The sequence below is a fragment of the Mustela putorius genome, unplaced genomic scaffold, assembly GCF_011764305.1.
Source record: "Mustela putorius furo isolate JIRA1106 unplaced genomic scaffold, ASM1176430v1.1 tig00000174_pilon_pilon_pilon, whole genome shotgun sequence".
NCBI lineage: Eukaryota > Metazoa > Chordata > Mammalia > Carnivora > Mustelidae > Mustela > Mustela putorius.
The window spans coordinates 26,910,997-26,926,047 of NW_025421304.1; the positions used below are offsets into that span (position 1 = coordinate 26,910,997).

The 15,051-nt window shown below is 41.4% G+C and overlaps 1 protein-coding gene across 2 annotated transcripts in view; it reads left to right on the forward strand.

Moving 5' to 3' along the window:
• The first annotated feature begins 727 nt into the window (after positions 1-727).
• NFATC3 (nuclear factor of activated T cells 3) overlaps positions 728-15,051 on the forward strand; it is a 133,727-nt gene continuing 119,403 nt past the window's right edge. The window contains exon 1 of one of the 2 annotated variants that reach the window (XM_004744503.3): positions 728-1,688. In XM_004744503.3, the coding sequence (XP_004744560.2) occupies positions 1,586-1,688 (103 nt within the window). In that variant the 5' untranslated portion in view covers positions 728-1,585. The remainder of the gene's footprint in view (positions 1,689-15,051) is intronic. The other variant, XM_004744502.3, reaches the window with a different exon arrangement.

Below are 15,051 nucleotides of genomic sequence, written 5' to 3' on the forward strand. Positions count from 1 at the left end.
AGAGCCCGTTTCGGGGCTGGATCCCAGGACCCTGAGATCATGACCCGAGCTGAAGGCAGCAGCTTAACCCACTGAGCCACCCAGGCACCCCTTTTGAGACCTTTCTATAAAGCATTCCACTTTGTCTTCTTCACCTTATTGTGGGTGAGTGCCTGGGCCCTTGCACCTGCACCCAAGCCTCTAACACCTAGTGCCCTGGGTTCCTACAGCAACTTGCTTCTAGAGATACTGTGCCCTGTGGGGCCTGGAGCTAGGGAAGTAGGTCACTGCCACTTCTCCTAGCTCCCAGTCCACACGGTCTTGAAGGAGCCCTAAGTAAACAAGCGAGGATCAGCGTCCCTTGGCACGGCCTCCACCCCAGGCCCAGGAGGAGGCATCCTTGGTCTCACGGGGAGACAAGCCCGCTGGGGAGGGACCGAGAGCGAAAAACAGTTCTTCAGACACGGTGTCACTTCCTCTCCACTAACAACCACCCAGCTTGGGTAGTGGGTCCTCTCGCTTTCACGGATGTGCACCGGAATGCGGAGGTCACCGAGCCCGTGAGTGGTGCGAGTTCACCACCGGTTTTTTGGATCAATCGGCTTCAGCCACGGACCGACCTTGCCCGTGGGGCTTTGCCGAGGCCTCGAATGCGCCGGCTGTCCTCCAGAGAGCAGCTGCCAGCTGGTAGGGACAGACAAAGGCACTGCCACCCGGCGTGGGCCCCGCCCCGAAGGGGTGGGTCTGCATTGTTGAGGAGCTGAGACTCAGGACTCCTCCGGCAGCTGCGCAGGTTTCCTCCGACTCCGCCTCAACCTAGCTGAAGGCTCGGCCCAGCCCTGCCATCCCTAGACTCCACCATTAGGGTTGGGGTGGCAGGATGAGTGCGTGAGTGGCGTTCACGTAACCCTCTCGGGCCCTGACACCTTCCTGAAACCTAGCCATCAGAGCAACATTTCGGCCACCGATCACCGATCACCAAACCCATAACCCCACTCGACGTGAGCTCTGCCCAATAAGGAAAGGGATCTTCGATTGGCGGGTGGATTGGATTGCACTCAAATCCAATTAGAGGGCCCTGGTTTAGAAGTTAAGGAGAGAATAGCGGCCGAACTACAACTCCCAGGAGGTAGTGGGGCTATCCTACGCTCCTTGTGCACGTGACTTCCTTCTCCCGGAGGGGGAATCACGCGGTAGGCCGGTGAGGGGGCGGAGCCTTTGGGCAGCTGTGGCGCCAGTGACCTATGGGCAGCAAGGTGTCTGGGCGCGCAGTAGGGGGCGGGGTTAGGCGTGCTACACTGCGCGGCAGCGCGCTGGCGGAGGCGGCTGTTGGGGGGCGGAGAATATCTGCTAAGGTGGCCGTGGCGGCGTAGGCACCAGCGACAGACTGTGGCGGCGGCTCCTGGTGCGGCTCGGCGCGCGGCCAGCTCTCGAGTTTGGAACGGAACGCTCGGTGTCACGATCCCCGCCCGGAAACTTTGCCGCGGAACCGCGACCTCCTGGCCCGCGCGGCCCGGCATGAAGCGGCGCTGAAGAGCTGCCGCCTTCGCCGCCTCCGTCGCCGCCGCCGCCAGAGGAGGAGTCGCAAGCACCCTGGGCCACGCCGATGACTACTGCAAACTGTGGCGCCCACGACGAGCTCGACTTCAAACTCGTCTTTGGCGAGGACGGGGCGCCGGCGCCGCCGCCCTCGGGCTCGCGGCCTGCAGGTGGGTGCCGTGCCGGGCGGGACTGGAGAGCGAGCGTCCCTTCCTCTCTTGGTTCGCACGAGCTCGTCCCTTCCCTGTACCTTGGTTGTCCTGGGGTTAGTAACGCCGTGTGTGTATGTTTGTGTGTTTGTGCGTGCGGTGAGTGAAGAGCGGATTTAAGTTGCTGAAGAGGCATGTGGGTCGCAGCGACGTGGAAGTGGCCGCGGGCTTGGCTGGAGGCGAACTAGGGGGGAACTCGACTCCGGGACGCCTGTGGCCAGTGGACGCCTGCGGTTTGGAGGCCGAGGGTCCGGGCCGTTGCCCAAGTGGCGTCTGGTTGTCGCTCTTTTGCCAGCGTGGTGCAGAGAAAAAGCTGTCCCCGTGAAGTGTAAGCGCGCTTGGCTTTTCATCTATCCCAGGTTTTAAACATTTGTTGTTGTTAGAAAGGAGCACATTCTTGAGGTGTAGGAGTTCTCAAAAATTCGTGCACATGTCTGTTTAAATCTGCTTCGTTGGGAGAGTAATGCCATCGCGTTAATAACACTTGTGCAAGTTTATGGCCCACATTTAATTTGAAGAGTAATTATAACGGGACTTTTCTGAAAACTGGATTTCTTTTCTTGAGCAAAATGTTTCGGAATATTTTAAAAAAAGAGTGGGGTGCCTTCATAATTCTAGAAAGTTCTGGAAGTCAATTTTTGTTTCAGTCAAAACCTCACCTCAGAAGATGTTTTAGAGATGGTGAATTGGGAAGGTTGGGCACCATAATGCTTGGAGGTCAGACCAATCAGAAAATAGAAACAGGATGGCTGGGGACTTAGAGCTCTCAAGTGACCTGGTTTGGAATACTGTGGTTCATTAAGTTCAGTTTCCCTATTGCATATGCAGGCGAACTTCAAAAGAGAGATGGATAAGACTGATCTCTATTTATCCTTTCTGGGTATTAGTTGAATTACTTCATGATGATATTGATGTTCCACAGACTTTTCTGTAGCATTGCATTGAAATACATAGCTGAACGTGAAAGCCTAAGGATTTTTTGGACAGTATTTGTCTTATCAGCCCTTTTAGTCTTTATACATTGTCTTTTTTTTTTTTTTTAAAGATTTTATTTATTTATTTGAGACAGAGATCACAAGTAGGCAGAGAGGCAGGCAGAGAGAGAGAGAGAGAGGAGGAAGCAGGCCCCCCACAGAGCAGAGAGCCCAATGTAGGGCTTGATCCCAGGACCCCCGCATCATGACCGGAGCGGAAGGCAGAGGCTTTAACCCACTGAGCCACCCAGGCGACCCTATACATTGTCTTTTTCAACATAGTAAATTACAGTAGTTATTTGTTGCCTGAGTTTATTTCAGTTCCACTGACTGAGCACCTGTTACCTTGAAGATACTGTTAGGTACTTTGTAGTGTTGTGTTGGACACAAAAGAGGGCTGAGGCCCCTCAAGGAGCTTGAGAAATGGGTGGGGGGGACATATAACCCAAATAATTATGCCCCTGTGCAGACTGAGTGGTGGTATGTGTTACCACATAGGTAGCAATGGAAAAAGGGGAATTTGTGGAGAGAGTAGCACTGAATTTTGTGTTTAGATTATTGGGATTTAATAAGGTAAAAAACCATTTTAATGAGTATTTTTATTATAAAGAAGATAAACAGTTAATGATTTCTACAGACTTTTATTGAGCACAGACTTGATTAGGGTATGTTATATACCAAATTCATGATCAATAAAGAAGTTTCCTCATGTAAGTAGGAATTGTATGTACATCCAAAATATTGGATAACATTTAAGAGCTATGAAAACAGCTTTTTAAGAAATGATTTTTGCCATAAAACCCCCAAAACCATTTTGGTATTAAAATGGATCTAGGAGGAGTTAGGGTTTGAAACTTGACCTATACCTGAAATTCCCAAACTTAAACTTGAGCAGTTTTATTTGATAAAAAATTCACTTTAAAATATCGTGGTAGCTATTTTTTTAAAGCCTCCCCCCCAGTTAAGGTGAAATACATATGACATACTCATTTTAAAGTGAGCAATTCAGTGGTATTTAGTGCATTGACAGTGTTGTGCAACCTCTTCTATCTAGTTCCAAAACATTTTCAACACTGCAGAAGGAAACCCCAAACCTATTTTAAGTAGTTGTTCCTCATTCTCCCTTGTTCCCTCCCACTCTCTGGCCTCCCAGTCCCTAATCTGGGATTTGTTTATGTGGATTTACCAATTCTGGGTATTTCATGTAAATGGAGTCATACAAAAGTGTTTGACTTCTTTCACTTAGCATAGTAGTTCATGGTTCATCCATGTTGTAGAATATATCATTAATTCATTCGTTTTTATGGCTGAATAATATTCTATTGTATACATACCCCAGCTTATCCATTCCTCCATTGATGGACATTTGGACCTTTGGTTATTGTGAATAGTGCTGCTGTGAATACGTAGCAGCTAATTTAAAAATTCTCCTGAGAAGGATGTGTTATATGTTCAAAATTACTTGTACACAAAATTAGTTTTCATTTTAGTAAGCATAATGATGAGTGTGTAGTTTGAAGATTTTATTTATTTACTTGACAGAGAATGCCAAAACAGTGTGAGAGGGTGAGGGAGAGGAGAAGCAGGCTCCCTGGGAGCCAGATAGGGGGTTTGATCCCAGGATACAGAGATCATGACCTGAACCGAAGGCTGTCACTTAACCAACTGAGCCACCTAGGTGCTGCTATGTGTGTGTAGTTTGAGGGAACAAGTAGATTAACTGACATGCTCTTAGGATGGTAAAATGCAGTAAAATGAGACATGAGAATAAAATTGCTTGGCAGAGGGCACCTGGGTGGCTCAGTTGGTTAAGTGACTGCCTTCAGCTCAGGTCATGATCCTGGAGTCCTGGGATCAAGTCCCACATCAGGCTACCTGCTTGGCAGGGAGTCTGCTTCTCCCTCTGACCCTCCCTCTTCTCATGCTCTCTCTCTCTCATTCTCTCTCTCAAATAAATAAAATATAATAAAATAGTTTGGCAAAATTAAGGTCGGTATGGGGTTATATCAGTGTGTTTACATGTTTATGGATTCACTTCCTTACTGCATCGAAGGTTTCATGAAGGCGGGGATAGTGTCTGTATCATGTTCATAGTTGTATGATTGGTGCCTAGCATAGTGCCTTTAACATAAGTGGGCACCCAGTATGTGTTGAATTAATGAATAAATACTGCTTAAGTTTTCAGTCAGTGCTAACTTTTTTTGTGGTAGAGGAAGTTGCTGAGACTTTTTTCAGTTCTTTGGCTTTTAGTGGCCAGTCCCATCAGACAGCAGATCTTGGTAATTTGGGACTGAAGGTTTTCCATCTCTTTGAGGGTTTGGTTTGTATTACGTGTAAATTTCCATACGGAAGATTTTTGAAAAATATTTGGAGGAAGGGATAATGGATAGGAACTGAGGATAAGTAGAGGAGTTGAATTTAGAGAATGTTCTAAGAGCAAGCTTGTTAAAGTACAAATTAGATGTTTTGATACTTGATAATGTTGGATACATTTATGACAGGTTTTTTTTTTAATTTTATTTATTTATTTGACCGAGAGATAGCTAGAGAGGGAACATAAAAGTGGGAGAGGGAGAAGCAGGTTTCCTGCTGAGCAAGGTACTTGTCAACCTGGCTCTATCCCAGGATCCTGGGATCATGACCTGAGCCAAAGGCAGATGCTTAATTTTTTTTAATTTATTTTTTATTTTTTATTTTTTTAAAGATTTTATTTATTTATTTGACAGACAGAGATCACAAGCAGGTAGAGAGGCAGGCAGAGAGAGAGAGAGGAGGAAGCAGGTTCCCCGCCGAGCAGAGAGCCCGATGCGGGACTCAATCCCAGGATCCTGAGATCATGACCTGAGCCGAAGGCAGAGGCTTAACCCTCTGAGCCACCCAGGCGCCCCAAAGCAGATGCTTAATGACTGAGCCACCCAGATGACCCTATGACTGAGTTGAGACCACAAGTAATCAGAGAGGCAGGCAGAGAGATCGGAGGAAGCAGGCTCCCCACCGAGCAGAGAGCCCGATGCGGGGCTCGATCCCAGGACCCCGAGACCACAGCCTGAACCGAAGGCAGAAGCTTTAACCCACCTAGCCACCCAGGCGCCCTCCATGACTGAGTTTTTAAGATTATTGCTTAGTGAGGTGTTTTGAGATTTTTCCATTAAAGGAAATTTAAGTCCCTGGAGTCCTTAGCTATGAGGACAGTGCTAGTTTTGATTTTTTTTCAGTTAATAATGAATCAAACTATTCTATTTAAATTTTCTTTTACTTAATACCTTGCTTCAAGATGAAGATAAACTTCAATAGTAAATAGAAAATTTTAAATTGGTTAGTGTTTAATGCATTTCACTAACATTATTTGCCATTATAAAGGGCAGCTTCTGGTGCTATATTTGAAGGTACTGATTGTGTATCTCTAATTTAGTTTGATGTTATAATAATCTTTTCAAATTCAAAGTTTGACTCTCAGGGTTGGTCTGTTCTTAAATATTGACTTTCTAGTCCTCAATGAGAGTCACCGGGAGGAGTGTGTGCCATATACTAACTGCATAGTATCTTTTCTATTGATGCTTTTTAAGAGGGGAGAAATATCTTAGATACAATATGCATTTTTTTGAGAAATTTGCTTTAGGATAAGATATGTGTAATTTTGTTGGATATCACTTTAATACACAACTTTTCCTATGTAAATCTGAGGAACTTTTCCTAGATGATTGTTAAAGTCTTTAATTTGTAGTGTTCTTTGTTTAGTGCTTGAAAATTTGATTCATGTGTTTTTTATAATTTAAGATAATTTTCTCACTTTACAGTTTTTATTGATAATTTTTACTTAAAGTTTTTGTTTTATCTGATGTTAAGTGAGATAATATATTTAAACTCTTAGCACAGTTTTTGGTCCAGTAGTGCTCATTAAGTGCTGATAGTTAACATTTCTTAACACACACGCGTGTGCACGCACACACACACTGATAGGTTATTTTTTATTTCCTCTTTTTTCCTAGACCCTTTTCCCTGTGCTAAACTTAGACACTGAAAGTGAGTAGGGACAGGGAGGAGATCCAGTTAATTAAACCTTGCTTAGAGAAATTGGAATACTTGTCTTAGACATTTTTATTTTATCTTCTGTTCTTTTCAGTGTTAACCTCCTTTCTCATATTTTTCTAAATAAAAGTACTGAAGGTCACTTGCTTTTATGTTTTTCTACTTTCTGGAATTAAACTGTTACTCAGTATGGTGTGAAGTTGGTTGATTTGCTAACCATACTAAGTATAATTGGATATTTAAATCAGTATGAAAAAAGGGAAGTTGCTTCTATGGTTTCCTGTAGAAATTTAATGGTGTGTTTGTATAGTGCATTAGGTAGTGTATATGAGGAGAGGATTACTGCTGAGCCTTACTTTCATACCATAGGTCAACTTTTTTAGACTTGAATGCAGTGAGAATATGTATTTGGTGATCGAGTCACTGACAAACATTTCAGTTATTTCACTTGGAAGAATAATTTAATATTCTGTCTCTTTGACACTTCCTGAGAGGGGTAGGTGCTCCTGGGTATATTAACAGAATTTTGTGATGGCTCTATCATATGTAAGAGCATTGCTATACCTGCACTTTCTTAGGTTTTCCTGTTTGCCAATACAAAAGGGACATTTTGGCATATTTTTTAAATTTAGTAGAAGTAATACTGTAGTATTTATATTACATGTTATAAAAATTAAAACTTGGGTGTTATGTACATGGCCAAGCAATTGTGGGTCTTGTAAGACCTGTATCTTCGGCGTTTAAGGGCATTTAAGGTGTTAATTTAAGGTAAATTGTAGGATCAGTTTATCGTATGACTTGCCTTTCCCTGTGACAGCCAGTAAACTTTGCCAATAATCGTATGTATTTTTAATGAGGGCATATCCCAAGCTCTGCTTTTGAGTTTTGCTCTTTATTTATTTCTTTCAGTAAAGTGTGATCATAAAGACATTTTTGGTAGGAAAATGTGAAATTTGTTTTTCTTTGCAGAATGTAATGAAGTACTGGTACATAAAATGGAAGCCTACTAAGAGAAGATACGCAGTTGTGTTACTGATTGTGAACTTAATGCGTCCTTTACTTTCCTTATTAGTATTGAGTAGTTCGTGATTCAGTATGGTGATGTTTTATTTTAAATAAGAGGTGGGGTTGAGGAAGCCATAAGAAGGTGAAGTCAGTTGCATTACTCGTAAGAGTTAGGAAACCCGAGTAGGTTGAGCCTCATTTGATAGTAAGCTGCAGTTTGACTGCTCACAGCAGTAACATAAATACGAGAGGTGTCGTCTAAAGCTGTCCTGGTGGGTCAGGGGAGTAGACACAGCAGACTTGGCAGTAAGCCTGGCTTCTAAAACAAAATCCAAGTCATCAAATTTGCCCAGGCATGCCATATGAGGTTCAAGTAACACTGGAATTTAAGAGGAGTAAGTTTGTTCATGGAAGCTTTAAGAGAGTCACAAGCAAGAGTAAGCATTTTAACAGCCATAATTTTAACTCAAATATAGTATGGATCTGCATATATTTTAGCATTTCTGGTAATGTTTATATAATTATAATAAAGAGCTCTCACTTGCTTGCCTGAATTCAGTAGACTTTAGAAGAGAGGAACAATTGGGCCTATAAGATTTAAGTAGTATGGTCTCTGAACTTTCTTCCTTTAAATTACTACCTGAAATCTAATAATTGGGACAGTTATCCTTTGTGTAAAGGAACTACATGTCTTCGAAAGCCAGAAAATCTCTGGTACACAGGAGAAGTAATTTTGAAGTCTCCGTTTTCCTACAAAATGTAAAGTTTGAATATGTTTTATGTTACAGAACCAGGTGATAGTTTTTGATTTTTTAAAATTTTCAGTGTCTTAAAATAATTTTTATATTTCTAAATTCTGTGGTAAAAATTAAAAAAAAATTTTTTTTTAAATTTTTTGGGAGAGAGAAAACCAATGATGGGGAGGGGCAAAGAGAGACAGAGGGAGGGAGAAGCAGATTTCCTGTGGAGCCACCTGTGTGATGCGGGGCTCGATCCCAGGATCCGAGATCATGACCTGAGTGGAACGCAGCCCCTTAACCGACTGAGACATACCCTCTGTGGTAAATTTGTATCAGCTTTGCTGTTTATTTTAATTAGAAAAAAGGATTAAATGAGCTTTGAAATTAATATTGAGTAATAACTTTTCACTATTGTATCATATGAAAAAATATTTCTAAAAACATTTTTTCCATGAAGGTAATTAATCATTGGCCAGAACACGTTAATGGGCAATTTGTGAGTTGTACTTAAATATAAATATTTTTCAGTATTGTTTTTAAAAAGTTGTTAAATTAAAAATGACAGGAAAAAAATGATATTCAAAAGTTGTTGAAGCTAAGTGCATCTGGCTGGCTCCCTTGAAGAGCATGTGACTCTTGATCTTGGGGCTGTGAGTTCGAGCCTTACCTTGGGTGTAGAGATTACTGAAATAAACAAACAAACTTAAAAAAAAATTGTTGGGGCTGCTTGGGTGGTTCACTGGTTAAGCGTCTGCCTTTGGCTCATGTACATTATATGACAATCATATAATAGCTCCTGTAATGGTCTCAGGGTCCTGGATTGAGCAGAACCCAACTCCCCTCCCCAGCAGGGAGTTTTCCCTCTGCCCCTCTCCCTACCCTGCTCGTGCGCCTACATGCTCGCCCTCTCTCTAATAAATACATAAAATCTTTTAAAAAATTGTTGATGCTGATGTTAGCTAAGTGGGAATTTACTGTATGTTTTAAAATTTCCATAATAGAAAGTTTAAAAAAATGACATTGAGAAACTCTTCAAGTTCCTTAAGGTGTTAGATTAGGATAGGAAAAATGTTATTTTTGTTTTGTTTTGTTTTGTTTTCAATTTGAGAGAGAGTGAGAGAGAGTGTGCATGTGAGCACACAAGCAGGGGGGTGGGAGAAGCAGACTCGACTGAGCAGGGAGCCCGACGTGGGACTCAATTCCAGGACCCTACAATCATGACCTGAGCCAAAGGCAGATGTTTAACTAACAGAGCCACCCAGGTGTCCCAGAAAAATGTTTAAAAATAGCACTCTGAGGGGGCGCCTGGGAGGCTCAGTGGGTTAAAGCCTCTGCCTTCGGCTCAGGTCATGATCCCAGACTCCTGGGATGGAGCCCCATGTCGGGCTCTCTGCTCCGCAGGGAGCCTGCTTCCTCCTCTATCTCTGCCTGCCTCTCTGCCTTCTTGTGATCTCTGTCTGTCAAATAAATAAATAAAATCTTTAAAAAAAAAAAAAATAGTGCTCTGAGGAGCGCCTTGGTGGTTTAGTTAAGTGTCCAGAGCTCAGGTCTGGATCTGGGGTCCTGAGTTCAAGCCCTGTTATTAGGCTCCTTGTGAGGCTACTTAGAACAACAACAAAATAAAATAGCATTATGAAGTTAATAGGATTTGCTGTTGCATGTAATTAAAAAAAAAAAAACTGGTTTAGCTGGGCGCCTGGTAGGTTCAGTTAGTGATCTCCCTTCTGGGATCAGGCTCAGAGCTCAGCAGGGAGTCTGCTTCTCTCCTTCTGCCCCTCTTTCCTGCATGCTCAGGCACTCTTTATCTCAAATAAGTAAATAAAAACCTTTTAAAAAATAAACAAAAACTGGTTTAGCAAATAAACAGAATATAAAAATCAGCTGTGATATGTCTGATTTACAAAACCCATTTCTCTCTTTAATTAGTATTAGTAGTGGTACGGTGAGATGAGTTAGTGCACAGAAATAAACAGTGAACTGATCTTTTGGTGTGCTTTCAAGTAGATATTTTTTAGGAATAAGCATTGGATTCTTGGTTCCAGCTCAGGTCGTGATCTCATGGGTGTGATCAAACGCTGGAGGCCTGGAGGTGTGAACCAGACGCTGCTCAGCAGGGGTCTGCTGGAAGATTCTCTCCCTCTACCCATCTCCCCACTCACACTCTCTCAAATAAATAAATAAAAATATTTTTAAGTAATTTTTAAAAATTTTTAAAAATTTTTAAAAAGATTTTATCCGCTTAATTAGAAAGTACACAGAGGGTGGAGCCTGAGGTGGGTCTTGGCCCATGATTCCAAGACCCATGACCCCAGTGGAAATGAAGAGTTGGAGGCCCAACCAACAAGCCACACAGGTGCTCTGGTATTTCTTAATTTTTAAAATGTTTTCCAATATTTTAGGGGTTAGAAAAATTCACTTATTGCTTAGTAATTTAGGGACTTGATGATATTATTATTATTTATTATTACTTTGTTTTTTTAATCGAGGCTCAGCACCCAAGACAGAGCTTGAACTCACGATTCTGAGGTTGAGACCTGAGCCGAGATCACTCATCAGTCACTTAACTGACTGAGCAACCCAGGCTCCCTAGACTTGAAATTATTTTTGCAAATATTAATGTTCTATTTTGCTTATATCCATCAGTCTAATATTTATTAAATATTATCAGTTCTCTTGAACTTTTTAGATTTATGATGAAATGAAACTAGAGAAGTTATTCTTTTTTTTTTCCCTATTGATTTATTTATTTACTTGACAGACTTGCAAGAGAGGGAACACAAGCAGGGCGAGTAGGAGAGGGAGAAGCAGGCTTCCCACTGAGCAGGAAGCCTGATGTGGGGCTCAATCCCAGGACCCTGGGGTCATGACCTGAGCCGAAGGCAGATGCTTACCAACTGAGCTACCCAGGTGCCCCAGAATTTGATCTTAGTTTTAAGACTAGTTTTTAAGACTATTTTTTTTTTTTTAATTTTATTTACTTGTTTGAGAGAGAGAGAGAGATTGAGATTGAGAGAGCCAGTGGGAGGAGGAGGGGCAGAGAGAGAAGCAGACTCCCAGTGGAGCAGGGAGCCCAATGTGGGACTTGATCCCAGGACCCTAGGATCATGACCTGAGCCGAAGGCAGTTGCTTAACTGACTGAGCCACTCAGATATACCCTCTTTGTTTTTTAAAGTAGGCTCTGTACTCAGTGTGGAGCCCACCTGGGTCTTGAATTCAGGATTCTGAACTGAGATCAAGAGTCACAGATTTGGGCGCCTGGGTAGCTCAGTGAATTAAGCTGCTGCCTTTGGCTCAGGTCATGATCTCAGGGTCCTGGGATCGAGTCCCACGTCGGGCTCTCTGCTCAGCAGGGAGCCTGCTTCCTCCTTTCTCTCTCTGCCTGCCTCTCTGCCTACTTGTGATCTCTCTCTGTCAAATAAATAAAATCTTTAAAAAAAAAAAAAAAGAGAATCACAGATTTTAACCAACTGAGCCACCCAGGCACCCCAAGACTAGGTTTTTAATCCTGGTATGTAATTTATAGTGATTAACTCATAAAAATAGTTGACATGTAAAGTTTTTTGATTTGTGAACATTTCAGAGCAAACAAGGTCTACGCCTTGACATTTGTGAGATCATATTGAATACTAAAGGAATATAAGTATTAAACTTGTCCTTTATAAATGGAAAGCCTGTGAGGAAAATACAGGAAGTTTCATCTAAATGTTATTTCCTCATTTTTTATTGCAATATACACGTTTTAAGGAAACCTTGTATTTCCTCTGCTATTAATACTACTTCATGGTTTTCACCTCCTTTCAGTAAAGGATTTCAATAAAAATGACATTTAGGAAAAAAATGACATTCAGAAATTGTTGAAGCTAAATGATATATGAGGACTTAATATTATTCTATCCTCTATGTTTGAAAACTTTCCTAATACAAAGTTTTGAAACTTTTTTGACCATAATGCAAAAAGAGTAAGAAATGCATTTTATGTTTCAACCTAGCACAGGCATATGTGTTTATACACAGAAAACTGAGATAGAAATTTCAGATAAAGCAGTATTTACATCTATTCTGTGACATAACCTTGACATTTTTTCCATTATATTAAAAAATTGTTCAGACCTTCTGTTTGAAAAACAGAGTTTTAGGAAATGGTTTTATAATACTGATTATATGTTAGGTCATAGAGATGTTCTTGTTATTCAGGCCATATTTCCTTATGTCTTTAGTCTTTAATACTTTTTTTTTTAAAGATTTTATTTATTTATTTGACAGAGATCACAAGTAGGCAGAGAGGCAGGCAGAGAGAGAGAGAGGAGGAAGCAGGCTCTCTGCTGAGCAGAGAGCCCGATGCAGGACTCGATCCCAGGACCCTGAGATCATGACCCGAGCTGAAGGCAGCGGCCTAACCCACTGAGCCACCCAGACACCCTAATACATTTTTCAAAATTATTTTTTATTGGATTACTTTATTGCTATCTTTTATCGGGTTACTTGGTTGCTAAATTTTGTCGGTTCCTGAATATGAGTTTATCTCCTCTTTTTCTCTGCTCTGTGACCCAACTCAAATCTTGGTCACCTCCTGTTTAGATTTATGAAATTTTCTCTTCAAATTTTATTCCCCCCCCAATTATTTTTGAAAGTCACAGCCAAGTGGATCTTTTGATTCCTGCTCCTTGAATCTATACCCTGCCTCCTCACTGGTCTTTCTCATTATGCTCTACCTATTTTATAATCCTCATTATGTTAATCACAAGTTTATCATCTTTAATTTTATTCATCTTTTTTCAGTGTCAGTTTGAAACCTTTTGCTCTACCTGAATTGCCTCTGCCTATCACATGGCCTTTCATAGTTTTTCTCTTCTGTGAGTCAGTTTATAAACACTATTTTGAGGACTGTCGAGCTAGGTTTAGGTTTGTTATGGTTGTGTGACATTGCTAAAAAGCACAGAATAGTTTTTGGCTAATGATCCTTTCATTTTATAATAGAGGATATTGAGGTTCAAGTTTATTTGCCAAGGGTCATTTAACCAGTTAGTTGCAAAACAAAGACCCAGGACCTCTGACTCCTATTCCTTTGTTCTCTAAAAAGTTGCTTGATTTCTTGAAAATTGTAGAGTTATTTTTGCACAGCTTATAATTTTGATCATTTTTGTAACTGTTCCTTTTTGTACTTTTGTTCTATTAGGTTTATAGAACTGTTTCTGTTCTATTACATAAATACTTAATTTAATTGAATACCTGTTATGTGTAAAGTATTTTTATGTATATATTATCCCTAAGTTTTATGATAATGATTACTTCCACTTTTTTTTTTTTTTTTTAAAGATTTATTTGTTTTAGAGGGAGAGAAAGTGAGCTAGCAAGGCCGGGTAGGTGGGCAGAAGAAGAGGGAGAGAGAGAACCTCAAGCAGTCTCCCTGCTGAGCAGGATCCCACAACCCTGAGATCCTGATCCCTGCCTAAACCAAGAGCCAGATGCTTAACTGACTGAGCCACCCATGTGCCCTTGTTTTATTAGTTCTGTTTTATATCTGAAGAAACAAGTGTCGGGTTTGACCATCTGTAAAGTGGAAGATAGGGCATTTGAACCCTGTTTTTGTTTGTTGTTTTTGTTTTGTTTTATAGTAATCTCTACACCCAACTTGGGCTCGTACTTACAACCTGAGATCAAGAGTCATGTATTCTACCGACTGAGCCAGCCAGGTGCCCAGGCCCTGTTTTTTTGTTTTGTTTTGTTTTTTGTTTTTTAGGCTCTTTCTACTATGTCTCTTGCCTCTCAGAAAGAGTTTAAATACAGATATATTCAGGTTTTCCTTTTGTGAAACCAAGACTCATGATGAGCACGTGAAATCAAAATATATGTGGGCTAGGGCTTACGAGTTACTTGTGTGTTCTTGTGACTAGATTTTCTGATTTTGGCTCAGAATGGTTGCTTGAGGGGTGATGCTTCTGCTCTTGCCTGTTCTAGAAATTTTTAAATGGTAGCAGTATTATAGCCAGGCCAATAGAAGGTACTGCACAGCTAACTGTGCTAGGCCCGAATTTAGATGTTAGGCCTCTTTTCTTTGCTTCCTTGTGGATCTGGAAGTCAAGAGGTCATGCTGTTCTAGGTTTTCAGTAATGAGGACTTGGCCTTTCTCTTTAACAAGTCCCTCCCCTGTTGTCCTGGTTAGGGTCTGTTGTGTGAACTTTGCAGGCTATTTTGCACTTATGATTTAAAATTTAAAGCATTTTTTAGGGACGCCTGGGTGGCTCAGTTGGTTAAGCGGCTGCCTTCGGCTCAGGTCATGATTCCAGCGTCCTGGGATCGAGTCCCACATCGGGCTCCTTGCTTGGCAGGGAGCCTGCTTCTCCTTCTCCCTCTGCCTCTGCCTGTCACTCTGTCTGCCTGTGCTTGCTCTCGCTTCTCTCTCTATGGCAAATAAATAAAATCTTTAAAAAAAAAATAAATAAAATTTAAAGCATTTTTTGACTTGTCAAAATTGCTCTAAACCTAAATGAGGGAAAAGTTAAGAATTTAAAAAATGTGAAATTACTAGTTAGGGGAGTTTTTTTGTTGTTTGTTTGAAGTTAACATTTGCTTTT